Source organism: Mytilus edulis, chromosome 8 (genome assembly GCF_963676685.1).
Source record: "Mytilus edulis chromosome 8, xbMytEdul2.2, whole genome shotgun sequence".
In the NCBI taxonomy this organism is placed as follows: domain Eukaryota; kingdom Metazoa; phylum Mollusca; class Bivalvia; order Mytilida; family Mytilidae; genus Mytilus; species Mytilus edulis.
The window spans coordinates 86457773-86472949 of record NC_092351.1 but is presented as its reverse complement, the minus strand read 5'-3'; the positions used below and the strand labels follow the sequence as shown (position 1 = coordinate 86472949).

Genomic DNA, 15177 nt, shown 5'->3' with positions numbered 1-15177 from the left:
ACTTTTTCTGACATATTTACTATCAAAGGGGTCATACCGGTTGCAGATATATTGAAATAAGTAAAACATTTGGAAACAAGAATGTGTCCATAGTATACGGATGCCACATCGGCACTATCATTAACTATGTTTAGTGGACCGTGAAATGGGGTAAAATCTCTAATTTGGCATTAAAATTAGAAAGATCATATCATAGGGAACATAAGTTTCGAGTTAGTTGGACTTCAACTTCATCAAATACTACCTCGACAAAAACTTCAACCTGAAGCGGGACAGACGGACGGACGAACGAACGAACGGACGAAGTGATTTGGCCAAAATGAAAGTAGGGTAGAGATTAGAGGGAGACATGACTTATTCGGGACGTCCGGATCGGGTGTTTTTAAGCTCGGGATTTCGAGATTGATCTTTACGGGATGCGGAAATATTTTTTTTAAATTTCGGGATGTCGGGATATGAATTTCGTTAAAATACGCACCTCGGGATTTCATGTTTTTAAGCCCGGGATTTCGGGATCAGGGCCCCTCAGACCACCCCTCAAATGAACCTTAGTCATTTATACGAGATTCAATTCCTACCAGTGGCATGTTAATAGGGCTCTTAAAAGGAAAAGTACTGATGGATTGTCCTAGAAGCACATTTTATTAGAATAATAATGGTCTATAAGCAGTTTTATTTATTTCATTTTGAAGCGGTGCAAATTTTTAATTTAATTTGACTTTTACCAAAAAATGCATTGCAGCAAAGGGGAAGAATAATTTAACAGAAAGGAAACCCATAACTAACTTTGGAAAAAGGGAGAGGGCTTTTGATACCTTATATGAAATTCTCCAGTCATAATATCTTTTACAAAAATTCATCCTACAACAGTTTACAAGCTGTATATGCCCGCGATTTCGCGGGTGTGTTCTAGTGTATATTTAAACTAAGGGTCTTCTTATCCCAGGAATATATTACCTTAGCCGTATTTGGCACAATTTTTTTTTGTATTTTGGTCCCTGAAGGCTCTTCAACTTTGTTCTTGTTTGACTTTTATATTACTTTTTTAACTGCGCATCACTGATGAGTCTTATGTAGACGAAATGCGCGTCTGGCGTATTTATTTACAATCCGTGTACATAGGATTACTATTAACACTACTAAGTAGAGGCCACTGCTGGTGGAAGTTTCGCCCCCTGGTTTTTTTACATAAATATCAGTACTGTTATAAGGTAGTTTTTATACATTTCCTGTTACAAAACTTTAAATCTTTAAAAAAAAACTAAGGATTTTTTCATCCCAGTTATAGATTACTTAGCCGTATTTGGCACAACATTTTGGAATTTTTGAATGCTCTTCAACTTTGCACTTGTTTGGCTTTATAACTATTTTGCTCTGATCGTCACTGATGAGTCTTATGTATCATCCTGGTACCTTTGATTACTATTTACACAACTGGATCGATGCCACTGCTGTTGGACGTTTCGTCCCCGAGGATATCACCAGCCCAGTAGTCATCATTTCGGTGTTGACATGCATATCAATTATATGGCATTTTTTTTATAAATTCCCTGTTACAAACCTTTAAATATTTAAAAAAAAAATTATTTCAGTAATAGATTGCTTAGCTGTATTTGATTTTAGCTTTCAATAAATATATTGATATTTACGATGTGTGTGGCATTTGAAAAGCACATTTCGCGTACTATTGTGACCGATTAATATGAATGGGAACTAGCGCATATGTGATCAGATAGTCTAGTCTTACAGTCGTCAATACTTATATCACACATTTTTGTTATTGAATGTTTGAATTAGTACGTTGACAGAGAAGTATAACAGATTATGTAATCGAAATTATACCTATTATTCCTTTGCCGAGTTAGACTTCGAATAATTTCTTGACAAAAATGAAAGAAGAATTTAAACCACTGCTATCTCGCCATTGATAATAAATTAAACTTAGTAATCTCTTGTAAGTAAGGGAGAAACATTTTTTGTTCTGGAAAATACTTGCAAAACGTGTAAATATTTGAGATCAACGAATTGCAAATTCTCAATTCAAACTTATTTCAGCATTATAATGCTTTATCACGCTCATAACCGCTGAACGCATAAATCAATACTTTAAATATAATTCAACATACCCTCCAGAATGGTGTGTATTCTTCAATATATCCATTCCATATACTATTGAGCTTTGCTTGACAGGCTGTATGTGCCATAAACTTCTCCAGTTTTTGCGAAACAGCAATTTCTAAAGGTGTAGATTTATATCTGCCAACCTCTGTAACCAGCGTGGTAAGAGCGTTTTCTCTATCATTGCTGTACAATTCTGTCATCACATTGCAGGCTAGATTTTCAAAGTGTCTGAAATAGATTTCAAAAATGGTAAACACCAACACTGGTAAGATGAAATATAAAACATAATCGATACAATACAAAAGGTTCAGACCCTAAAAAAAACGAAAGAACACAAACTGTTTACAAAACAAATCCCAAGAGAAAAAAAATAATAATTTGTTAACTAATCTAATAATCTCCGACCAAATGACGTTTCGATTGAACATAGATGTGAATTTGTGTTTTTTGTTTGTCGTATATGAAATGAAGTCACTGCTTGGATATCCCAGCTTAATTAAGGGACTTCTCTGTGACAGTAGTAAGTCTTTTTCATTGATAGACACAAACCGTCGTTTAGAAACAATTTGTAAGAAGTAAACATGTGAGTTTAGGAAAAGGCCCAGGGAGGGTAGTTGTTAATTATTATTCATGATTGATATTTCATAATGGAAAGAAAAATAACAAAAAACTCTGAACTCAGAGATAAAATTCCAGACGGAAAGTTCCATCATTGTCAATAAGTACGATACAATATGCTCGTGAAATGTTTGGAACATTACGTATACTATACATGGCGAAAACGGGAAAGGACGAATTCCTGTTAAGTTTGGGGATGATGTTTAGTCTATAAATAATACAGATGTCTATATTGAAGCATAATGTGAAATGGGCATTGCAAATTATATATTACGTGTCTGTAATAACTAAAATCTGAGTATCAACATGTATATGTTAATGTGCATTTAGCTGTATTTAGCAAAACTTTTAGGAATTTTGGTCCTCAATGCTCTTTAACTTCGTACTTTATTTGGCCTTTTAACTTTTTTGGATTCGAGCGTCACTGATGAGTCTTTTGTAGACGAAACGCGCGTCTGGCGTATATACAAAATTAAGTCCTGGTATCTATGATGATTTTATTTAGTATAGTTGAAAACAAACAAATAACAAAACAGCAAATAATTAGTATTTGTAAGTTCGTTTGTGTTTTTATGATATTAGTATAATTAACGTAACTGTCCAACTAGGCAGTTTCCCCGTAATAGGGACTGGGCTGATTCAATAACTTTTCACGATAAGATGTCTTTGGTAGAGTTTAAAACGAGCAATCTTTAAAAGCAGAATACTTGGTATGGTTAACCTTTTTTATAGTAATTCCGATTTAGTTCTAGTTAAGTATGTGACAAAATAATGATATAATGCCCGTTAAAGAAATTATTGTTGTCACTAATCATTGATTTCAGACAGTTCAACAAACGAACGATTGAATGTAATGCGACAATTTGAAGAAATGGAAACTAAAACTATACTAATCATAAATTACGCAACTACATATTTTTCCTTCTGCTTGCTTTATAAAAATAAGAAAATATATGTCTAGTTAAACTTTAATATTATTGTGTTCCACTCAAAGGCTTACCTAGAATTTTTTTTTAATGTTTGACTGAGGTGCATATGTTTAGAAAAGTGTGCCTTCTCAGACAATTCTTTAAGCACTGCACTTGCAAATAAAGCAGAACCTGCAATTAAAATATAATTAATTAACACTATGAAATATTTCGAACCGAAAAATGATAATATTAAGAACGTTTCAAATGTTTTAAATATAAATTAAGCGTCGATGCCAGTATCCTCTAACAGATGGATAGGGCTCTAATCAAATGAAAATCCATTTAAAACTGCTTGCGTTTGAAGCTTTTTCTTGATTTATCCTCAACGGGTACTTTCAAAACCGAATAGAAATATAAGCCAAGGATGTATAAGAATTGAAACAGATTCTGTATGACCATAAAGAGCGTTGTTTGGTGACCCTCTGCTGTTGTTTTTTATTTAGTCGGGTTGTTGTCTCTTTGACACATTCCTCATTTCCATTCTCAATTTTATTAAGTCATATGATATTCGGCAGTGTATGATCCGCTGCAACTGTTTGTGTAAAAGGTTTTTTTTAATGTTCATCATACAAAAATTCATTGACGACCTACGGTCAAGTAACAAAAGGAGAAACAATCGATATCTTGTAAGCTGTTAAACTTACCAAAATGACAAAACTTGTCATTTAAAAGAGAAACCGATGGTATTATTCAAACATGAACTTTGGATCAGAACCAGGCATGAGGTAATGCAAATTTGTAATTGTAATGCATGGTATTGCATTTATACCTATTCCCAAGTAATTGCATGGAATGTGTTATGCAGCAATTGTTGCATTACATGTAATTGTAATATAATGCATTACTTAAGCAAAACGTTGTGTAATTTCATGCATTACATTGCATTACATGGCATTACTTTTTTTTCACATACTATATATCTTTAACAGATTGTTGGAAAGTTAACTAATGCAGAAATGAGGTTTTCCGGATTAACTAAGAACATAATAATTCGAATAATCATTTTCTGTTTTCTATTCATATTTCACCCTTTACATAAATCTCTAAAGGACATTTGGAGATTAATCCTTGTCCCAGTTAGAATGTGAACAAAAATGGTATGAATACTGGATTGACCAAATTGCAATTCTAAATGAATAACAAAACCCTGTAATGGCTGTATGTCATAGGTGTTTTAAAATTCATTTTATTTCATTTATTTGCATTTATTTTCCTGTATAAAAAGATTGATATTTGAAAAGCTTTACTGTATTTGATTGTTGTCAAAAGATCAATGAATACTTTTTTATGATATTTTAACAATGTTATATTCGTATCACATATTGAATACATATTCTTCATGTACAAATATACTAGGCATGGGTTTTTTTCATTGTTGAAGACCGTTCGGTGACCTATAGTTGTTAATTTCTGTATCATTTTTGTTTCTTGTAGAAACTTGTCTCAATTCACGAATGTGACATACTGAATTACACTTCTTAACGGGCTTGTTCTTACTTGAGCAACACGACGGTTTTGTTAATAAATGTTTACTTACTATTTTCTTTTATTTTTTATCTCACTATTTTTAACATATACCACCATAAGTATTAAGTATGACAATAAATTTTCATTTCTGTTCTCCTACTATGAAAAACAAATTTCTTTATTTTTTAAAAGTATTGCCGTACTCCATGTACTCCTTACAACACCTTATTATTATTATTATTAACCTTATCTTTTCTCTGGCATTTTGCCTCATGCAAATGCAGGTCATAGTTGTCTTTTTGATATTGTTTTTACCACATTTTTTATTAGTTTTGTATTAACTTTTTGTCATAGATCAATTAAATTCGTTAAGTATTTGCTTACAATTTAATGATTGTTAAGGGCATAGGCAGCTATCTTGAAAAACAGACATAACATCGGAAAACATTGCATTGGTATTAAAGTACAAATGCACTAATTACAATCTTATTAAAAACGGGATAGTACGTTATTGTTACCATGGGTAAATTGTTCACATGCTCGAAAAAAAACATTAACAAAATAAAATTTACCAAATAATAGATCGTTTCGATCAACTCATTCATAGTTGATATCAATAAAAAAAAATGCACATACAGAAATTCTGATATAGATCTCAATACATATGTTTGAGTATTTGTCTTGTCGTATAAGACAACGAGGGGTTTGAAATTGCTGAAATATATGACCAAATATGGGAACCTTGTTTACTTCCAAAGCTATCTAAACACCCCAAAAATCTTGAAAATATGTTATATTGGATATGTATTATTTTCACAACGTATTTTTGATATTGAATACCTACATTACAATAAAAAAAAATACTCAAGCAAATATTAAAGTCTGTAAATGATGTTATTGTATTTCATGAGTAAAACCTCTTACACGTAAGGTCGGTTTCTTGCTCCCAAAATATCATCGCCATTTCTCTCCGATTTACCAGAACTGCCCAAACAAACAGATGATGAAAAGGTTTGTCTTTATGGATTAAATCTAGCTCTTCTTCACCTGATAAAGGAAAAGGAAAATCTGCACTGTAAATATCCATCACAATGTTAAACATAAACTACCTATCAACAAAATGCTAAGATTGAAAGATTTGATATACTGTTGGTGTCTTTTAAATTAGGATAATCATGAAATTACGAATCACTAATCTATATATTTTATGAGTCAATATTGAGTTTGTAACAATTAAATTTATACATGCACAAATACCGGCAATATAATATTGCTTTTGTTGCATTACGGACCAAGGAATATATTTCTAAATATACAGTTGGTATTTTACTACAATCAGATGTGTTAAGATAACTCGTTCTATAATTCTAAGTGTGTATTTATAACAACGTTAATTATATGGACAATGCTTGGCATGATTTCACTATCGAATAGAATACATTTCAGACATTCAATGATTGGAATGCAAATTCTACAGTGAAATAATTAAACACATATTATTTCACAAAGAGTACAAAATCAAAATGTTACTGTGATTGCTAATCAAAAAGTAAAATCACAAAAATACTGAACTTAGAGGAAAATAAATTCGGAAATTCCATAATCACATGGCAAAATCAAATAACAAAACGCTTAAAAAACGACTTGGTACAAGCATTTTCAAATGTAGAAAATGGTGGATTAAACCTGGTTTTATAGTGCCAACCCTCTCACTTTGATGACAGTCTCATCAAATTCCGTTATACTTACAATGATGCGTTAAATAAACACACACAATAAATAAAATAGTCAAAATATGGATACTGCAGTCATCATCGTGTAATAATTTTAAAAGGAATAATTTAACAGAACACAAAAACATCCATCTACAAACACATTCATTGATTTCATTGTCTGACGTCAGAACATTTTATACGCCACATATAATTGTTGCTCAATGTACATACACACAATTTAAAAATTTCACATAGGCAATGTTAGCATACAGGGTTAGAAACTCAAAAGAATGTAAGAATAGATTTCGGAAATAGACCGAGATTTAAAACAGTCAAAGAATTATGTAGAATTTATGATTTATCAATATAGTTTAACGGTTGTGTGCATGACTTATTAATTATATTGAGAATCCAACTTGTTAAAAACTACAAAAAAAAATTAAATAAATCATCTACGTGTCGTGTCCAATTAGTCAATGCAGTCACAATGCCACTTTTGGCATCTGCTCATGATATTACTTTAAATCATCTAGATGTAGTTGCGTCCATGAGGAACATGTTTTTACCACTTTTGGAGTTCATATGACTCATCGTTTTCCCTACTGGTTGTACTAAGTTATACATCTAAGTTACTGTAGAATAATTTCTTATCTGACACTGAACTTCGTGCCTGTTTCGAGATGACAAAATGGAAACAACTGACCTTTGAACTCGTACAGCTTAAATTCTGGATTTTCAAACAAATCTATGATGAAACTGTTGACAGCTAAGAGCACTTTGTTGTTCTTTTTTTCCTTCTTTATCTTGATCTGCAATGTTAAATTTAAGGAACGTAAGAGTGATATCAAAACTCCTTTTACAATTAAAGATCATTTTGACATTCTACAATCACGTAAAAGAAAATGACTAGTTATAACAATGTTCACTGCCTACGAACCATAAATGTAATGCAACTGAATAAAACATTTGAGACACGTGTCAATTCTTAAACATAAAACTTCCACATCAACATAGAAAACCACACAATAATGTTATAATGATACGTTCACCAAGTAAAATATACCATTTCTATATTAATTGTCAACTGTATTGCAATTTTTAATATTTTCTTATGTTGTAATGCTTTCTAGTGGCATTTTATTCAGATCTTGCAACGTCAAAAATACTTTTTTTTCTTTACTTTTGTCGTTGTTTATCAGATAATAGACATTGATGTAAGTAAAAACCAAATTTACGCAAAATATAGTCAAAATACAGAATAAATTAGCGATACATTTTAATATAAGTCAAGAAACATTCTGTGTATAGATATAGGAAGATGTGGTGTGAGTGCCAATGAGACAACTCTCCATACAAATAACAATTTAAAAAATGTGTGTTTGTTACTGAAAAATTACCTATACTCATTTTGATTTTCACAATAACGAAAACTTTAGCAATATAACAAAAGAATCTGTTTCGTTTTGGGGCTTAAATGAGTAAAAATACTACAGGTGCTTGAAAAGTAAGATGAAAGCGAAGACTACAAGCAATACTAATAGATATAGGAAGATGAGGTATGAGTGCAAATGAGACACCTCTCCATCAAATAAACAATTTATAAAAGTAAACCATTATAGGTCAATGTACGGCCATCAACACGGACTTTGGCTCACACAGAACATCAAGCTATGAAGGGCCCGAAAAATACTGGTGTAAAGCCATTCAAACAGGAAAATCAACGATCTAATCTATATATAAAAACGAGAAACGAGAAACACGTAGCCATTTCATAAACAAACGACAACTACTGTACATCAGATTCCTGACTTAGGGCAGGTGCAAACATTTGCAGTGGGGTTGAAAGTTTTAATGGTACTAAACCTTCTCCCTTTTTCTGAAACAGTAGTATAACATCACAACATAGAAAAACACAAGATAAAAAATCAATTGGAAGACTTAACTCAATCATATTATATTATTTGGTAAACAAAACTCACACATATTCAGATATGAATAACAATATACACGTATACAAGTAATCGCTCAATAACAAACACATATAAGAGATATACAAAATAACACTAAAATGACACATATCCTACCTTTTCCTTCTTTTTATCCAATTCACTCTGTGATGCACTTGTCTAAAAAAAATAATAAAATAAAACAAATATATCTAACAATATACACATAATAAAGATGAGGTTTGTTTTTAAATGAAAATAGATCCTAAAGGTCTTAAAGTAGTTTAGTAAAGAGCATAACAAACACTTAAAAAAACATTATGCAGAAACTTATTAGGTAAAAAGTTAGCAATATTCTTTCCGCTATATACATGATATAGATATTCGCTCATAAACTATTTCAAAGTTTGGTCACTATTTTGAATGTATCTATTCCATCGAACTAGATACACTAGTTACAGTTATGTTTGCCTCATATCGTGATTGAAATCTAAAAATTGACAATGAGGGTCGGTTTATAGCAAACGTTTGAACTTTTCATTACTATCACTACAAAAGTCAAAAAGTCTGAAAAGACCAGTTTTTGTCTGAATTTGCATGAATTTTTACTCGACATTCTTAATTTGTCTCTGTATCATCTGATAAGAGTCTGGATTAGTCTCGACCAATTCTTGACTGTCTTAAATTTGTCTCGATCTGTCTTGACATATTCGTGACATTCTTAATAATGTCTCGATCTGTCTTGACATATTCTTGACATTCTTAATAATGTCTGAATATGTCTTGACATATTCTTGACATTCTAAATAATGTCTGAATATGTCTCGACACATTCTTGACAGTCTTAAATATGTTTACACTATCTCAACAGTATAAATTTTGCCTTAAAATGTGAACAGACTTATTCTGCACGGTTTGTGACACTCTTTTGCTGTTATATACTTATTATGGCTAAACTTTTACGTTTATTTTTTTTTACATAAATAAGGCCGTTAGTTTTTTCGTTTGAATTGTTTTACATTGTCTTATCGGGGCCTATTATAGCTGACTGTGCGGTATGAGCTTTGCTCATTGTTTAAGGCCGTACGGTGACCTATAGTTGTTGATGTCTGTGTCATTTTGATCTTTTGTGGATAGTTGTCTCATTGGCAATCATACCACATCTTCTTTTTTCTATAAACTTTGAAGAATCAAGGATTAATTTTGTGAAGTAAGATACCCTTTTGGTGCAACTTAGTTGGAATACCCTGAATAATCCCCCATGTAGTTTAATTTTGATTTATTTTTATTAAACATTTAATTAATTGTTTTCACTTGGAATATAAGTTGCTGACAACCAGCATTTAGATTTTTGCCGTTCGCAAAACTGCCAGTCAAATTTGCTTGACTAAAATAGGAGTCTATAAGGCAGTTTTTAAATGTGACCATGCGTCTCTTTTGGACCCCAAAATTCATCTTTTGGGTTCGTGTGGCTAAAATAGGAGGGGGGGGGGGGTTCGTGAAGGTCAAAGAATTTGTTCCCATCTTGATTTAAAAACTTTATTCATGTTTTAGGACAACCAAAAAATATTATTTATTCCAATTTGAGTGTTGAATTTTATAATTTTTTTTGATAACTCCTTCCGGAAAAGAAAAAATGTTTAGATCTATATTATGCATATCTGTTTGGGATCCATTTCATAAGACCAATGATTTTTATAGAAAATTGACCCATTATAAATACATTTTTTTTTTTATTATTCCTGGGGTAGACAATACTTTTCTTTTAATCTTTCGGAAATATTCAATTTTCAATTAATTTTTTTCATCAAAATGATGATTTTCATTTTCGTCTATGAACAAACTTTTTAAATTGTAGTGGCATGGTCGGTCAACTTATAAGTTGTATGGCTTATTACAGGTAAAGCAGTAATTTCTATTTGACAGTTGCGTGGACTCTGGGGGTGTGGAATACCATAATTTTATGGGGAACATCCTGTCCATGTGTAATACTTAATATATATTCCAACAGATAACATTACACAATTTTCCTTCTGTTAAATGAATGATTTGTATATCATCATAATTTGCTATTAATGTATAAACCAAATTTTTGTACAATAATTATTTACCCTATTAACATTGAATTTTATAAATGTAGAATGAAATATGTCTACAGTATGATTGGTTTTAATCATTTAATTTATAAGATTTAGGAATCAAAATTTGTAATTATTTAAAAACTCAATTTTATATTGTTTTATATCAACACATCCACATTTAAATTATTTTAAACATTAGATTTAAACTCAGAACTATCAAGTAAATTTAAGACACAATTCAAAATGTTCAGAATATGTCAAGTCATACTGAGAAAAAATAAGAATGTCGAGAACATGTCGAGAAATTTCAAGACAGTATTTAAATGTCAAAAATTTGTCAAGAAATTTCAAGACCATATTCAGAATGTCAAGAATATGTCAAGTAAATTTCATACAAATTTGATATAAATGAGAATTTGTCAAGAACAATTAAGACACAATTCATACTTTTGGAGAATGTCGAGTAAAAGTTCATGCAAATTAAGTCAAAAACTGGTCTTTTCAGACTTTTAGACTTTTGTAGTGTATGAAGCAACATTTCAGCAGATCCGGCATACAGGGTATATTTCTCCCAGTTGATACGATATTCGGGCTAGTATTTCCTATCATGATTTTCTGGTGTAAGGTTGCTTCTCACAAGAAAGCTAATAAACTAAGAGTTCTAAACGCTGGAATGGAAATCATCTTTTCGTAAATATTGTATGAACGGCATCATGCGTTGGTTGACCGTTATGTAATAAGTCTATTACAGACGATATCGGATATATTCCGTGTGTCGTATTTACAATTCCGTTCCAATTTCACGAATATGAACAAACTGTGCCCCTCTACTCGCCGACTTGTTTCTTTATTATTATGAGGCTGACTTCATGCAGGAACTTCTTAGGAAGAAAGATAAGAAGTTAGCAATATCCTTTAACTCTACCCTCCGCTATATAGATGATGTTCTTTCACTAAACAATTCAAAATTTGGTGACTATGTGGAACGCATCTATCCAATCGAACTAGAGATAAAGGATACTACAGATACAGTTAAGTCGGCTTCATATCTTGACTTACATCTAGAAATTGACAATGAAGGTCGGTTGAAAACAAAACTTTACGACAAAAGAGATGATTTCAGCTTTCCAATTGTGAACTTTCCATTTCTAAGTAGCAACATTCCAGCAGCACCTGCATACGGGGTATATATTTCCCAATTGATACGATATTCCCGTGCTTGCATTTCCTATCATGATTTTCTTGATAGAGGTTTGCTGCTCACAAGGAAGTTATTAAACCAAGAATTCCAAATGGTGAAGTTGAAATCATCCCTTCGTAAATTTTACGGACGCCATCACGAGTTGGTTGACCGTTATGGAATAACCGTTTCACAAATGATATCGGATATGTTCCTTACGTCGTAACTACAATCCCCTTCCCTTTCATGAATATGACCTACCGAATTAGACTATTTACCGGATTTGTAATCACATAAGCAACACGACGGGTGCCACATGTGGAGCAGGATCTGCTTACCCTTCCGGAGCACCTGAGATCACCCCTAGTTTTTGGTGGGGTTCGTGTTGTTTATTCTTTAGTTTTATATGTTGTGTCGTGTGTACTATTGTTTTTCTGTTTGTCTTTTTTATTTTTAGCCATGGCGTTGTCAGTTTGTTTTAGATTTATGAGTTTGACCGTCCCTTTGGTATCTTTCGTCCCTCTCTTATATGACCTACCCAAGATTTACCGGGTTTGTAATTACATCAGCAATACAAATGGTTCCACAGTTTTTGTTGGTGTTCTTGATGCTAAGATATGTAATTTCCCATCCACCCCATCCCCCTCTTAAATTTAAGACAAACAAAAAAAACACATCCGAATTTAATGATGTAATAGTGTTGAATTTGTAACCTTAGTTATTTAAAGGATAGCTAGTATTCCTGTAATGTTTCAAACTTCTGTCTTTATTTGAAGATAGTTTATCATTTTTAAGTATTGTATATTTATAATACAAAATTGTAGCAGCGCCAAAACGTGAGAGAAAGATAAAGGTATTTTGCATAAACATATAAAAATACACAAACAGATACATACACACAAGAACTATCAAATACATCATTAATAATTATGGCATACCATGCCTGGTACATGTGGTAGCTTAATTCTTTTTTTTTTTCTTACAATAATCATCAGTTTTCCTTAACGTAAGAATGTTAGAAAGTGTATAAAATGTGAAACTTTTGTAATATGTCTCAGATGTTTTCGTACACGTTGCTCTTCAAATACAGTTGATTGGTTGCAATAAAGGTATGTTTGATCAATCTGCGCTGTATCACTTAACATTTTCTTATCAAGTCATAGAGAATAATACATGGCAAAATCCGTATAATATGTCGTATCATCCCGAGACATCAATATCAGCCCAAGGGCCTTTAGGCCCGAGGGATGATATTGGTCGAGGGTGATACGGCATGTGATACGGATTTTGCCATGTATTATACGCTTTATCATATATTTCAACAGAAGAGTATTATATTATATGAACTGTTTTCTGATCCCGATAGATTAGCACTGGGTTACCTTCAGTTCTGCTTTTGTCTTGGTTCAAAGCCTTAAAATAACTGCTTATACAAAGCACCTGGGTTATCTTACCATTTGCCTGCTGCTGTTTTAAAAATATTTTGTTTATTATTGTATTTATTTGAGTGTTTTGTATTTTTTATAGTTGCATTTAGTGTGCCAAAAAATATGCAAACTTGATGTTCGTGACGTCACATACAATATGAAAACTTGACGTTCGTGACGTTACATACCAAACAATGACGTCATTAAAAAAAATGACCTATTTTGAGGAAACTTTTTCTTAAGCAAAAAAAAAACAAAAAACTTTATGTAAAAAAAAAAAAAAAAAAAAAAAGGTATGCGATACGGGTTTTACCATGCGATACGGGGTATGCGATACGGGTTTAGCTATGCGATACGGGGTATGCGATACAGGGTAGGTGATACAGACTGGAAAAACAACCTTTATTAGATATACAAAATAGCTGTATTTTGTACTAAATATATGATAAATAGAGAATAATACATGGCATAATCCGTATCATATGTCGTATCATCCCGAGACATCAATATCAGCCCAAGGGCCTTTAGGCCCGAGGGATGATATTGGTCGAGGGTGATACGGCATGTGATACGGATTTTGCCATGTATTATACGCTTTATCATATATTTCAACAGAAGAGTATTATTTTATATGAACTGTTTTCTGATCCATAGCACTGGGTTACCTTCAGTTCTACTTTTGTCTTGTTTCAAAGGCCTTAAAAGAACTGCTCAATTACTTATCCGAAGCACCTGGGTTAGCTTACAATTTGCGTGCTGTTGTTTTAAAAATATTTTGTTTATTAATGTATTAATTTGTGTGTTTTGTATTTTTCATAGTTGCATTTAGTGTGCCAAAAAATATGAAAACTTGACGTTCGTGACGTCACATACAATATGAAAACTCGACGTTCGTGACGTCACATACCAAACAATGACGTCATTCAAAAAATTTACCTATTTTGAGGAAAATTTTTCTTAAGCAAAAAAAAAACCAAAACTGACTATGTAAAAAAAAAAAAAAAAAAAAAAAGTAGGGGTGTGATAAAGGGTATGCGATAAAGGGTAGGGGTGTGATAAAGGGTATGCGATAAAGGGTGCGCATCAAAGTTGCGTGATATGGATTAAACAGCAGGCTATTTATCACATATGCAAAACTACTGTATTTACTACTAAACATATGATAAATAAATATATTAGATTATGTGAACGAATTAACAAAGCCAATTACACATATGCAATCACTATTCACAATATGATAACATGGTTAACTACTTACCAAATAACTCTCCATTTCTTTGTCATGATTTCCTTCCCAATGCTAAAGGAATACAAATAAATATTTGCCGAAACGCTTTTGTATGCAATAATGTTGAGAAGAAATTGGTACAAAAGATCTGAAATGCATTCCTAATAAACCCGTTTTGTTGATGTCAAAATAGTTAATGAATTAAATTTAATGAATTAAATTCAAGGTAATCAAACATGCGAAATTTGGAATAAACTGTTGAATAACTTGTTATAACAAAAATAATATCTTATACTTTAAAGTCAAGTTCACACATTCCAACAGAGGTGCAATCGTGTGTGTACTATCGATATATGATGTACATCTTATCATCTAAATGAGTTTACTAAAACAGAAGAGTGTCGTGTATATTGATATACTTTC

At 31.9% G+C, this 15177-nt stretch overlaps 1 protein-coding gene across 1 annotated transcript in view; it reads right to left on the bottom strand.

The window, feature by feature from the left end:
- Positions 1–15177, bottom strand: part of LOC139484481 (transient receptor potential cation channel subfamily M member-like 2) — a 74193-nt gene that overhangs the window by 18399 nt on the left and 40617 nt on the right. Inside the window, exons 15-20 of the mRNA XM_071268213.1 lie at positions 14785–14826; positions 8977–9018; positions 7596–7701; positions 6102–6224; positions 3740–3839; positions 2127–2349 (exon numbers count right to left, since the gene is read on the bottom strand). Of these exons, the coding sequence (XP_071124314.1) occupies positions 2127–2349; positions 3740–3839; positions 6102–6224; positions 7596–7701; positions 8977–9018; positions 14785–14826 (636 nt within the window). The remainder of the gene's footprint in view (positions 1–2126; positions 2350–3739; positions 3840–6101; positions 6225–7595; positions 7702–8976; positions 9019–14784; positions 14827–15177) is intronic.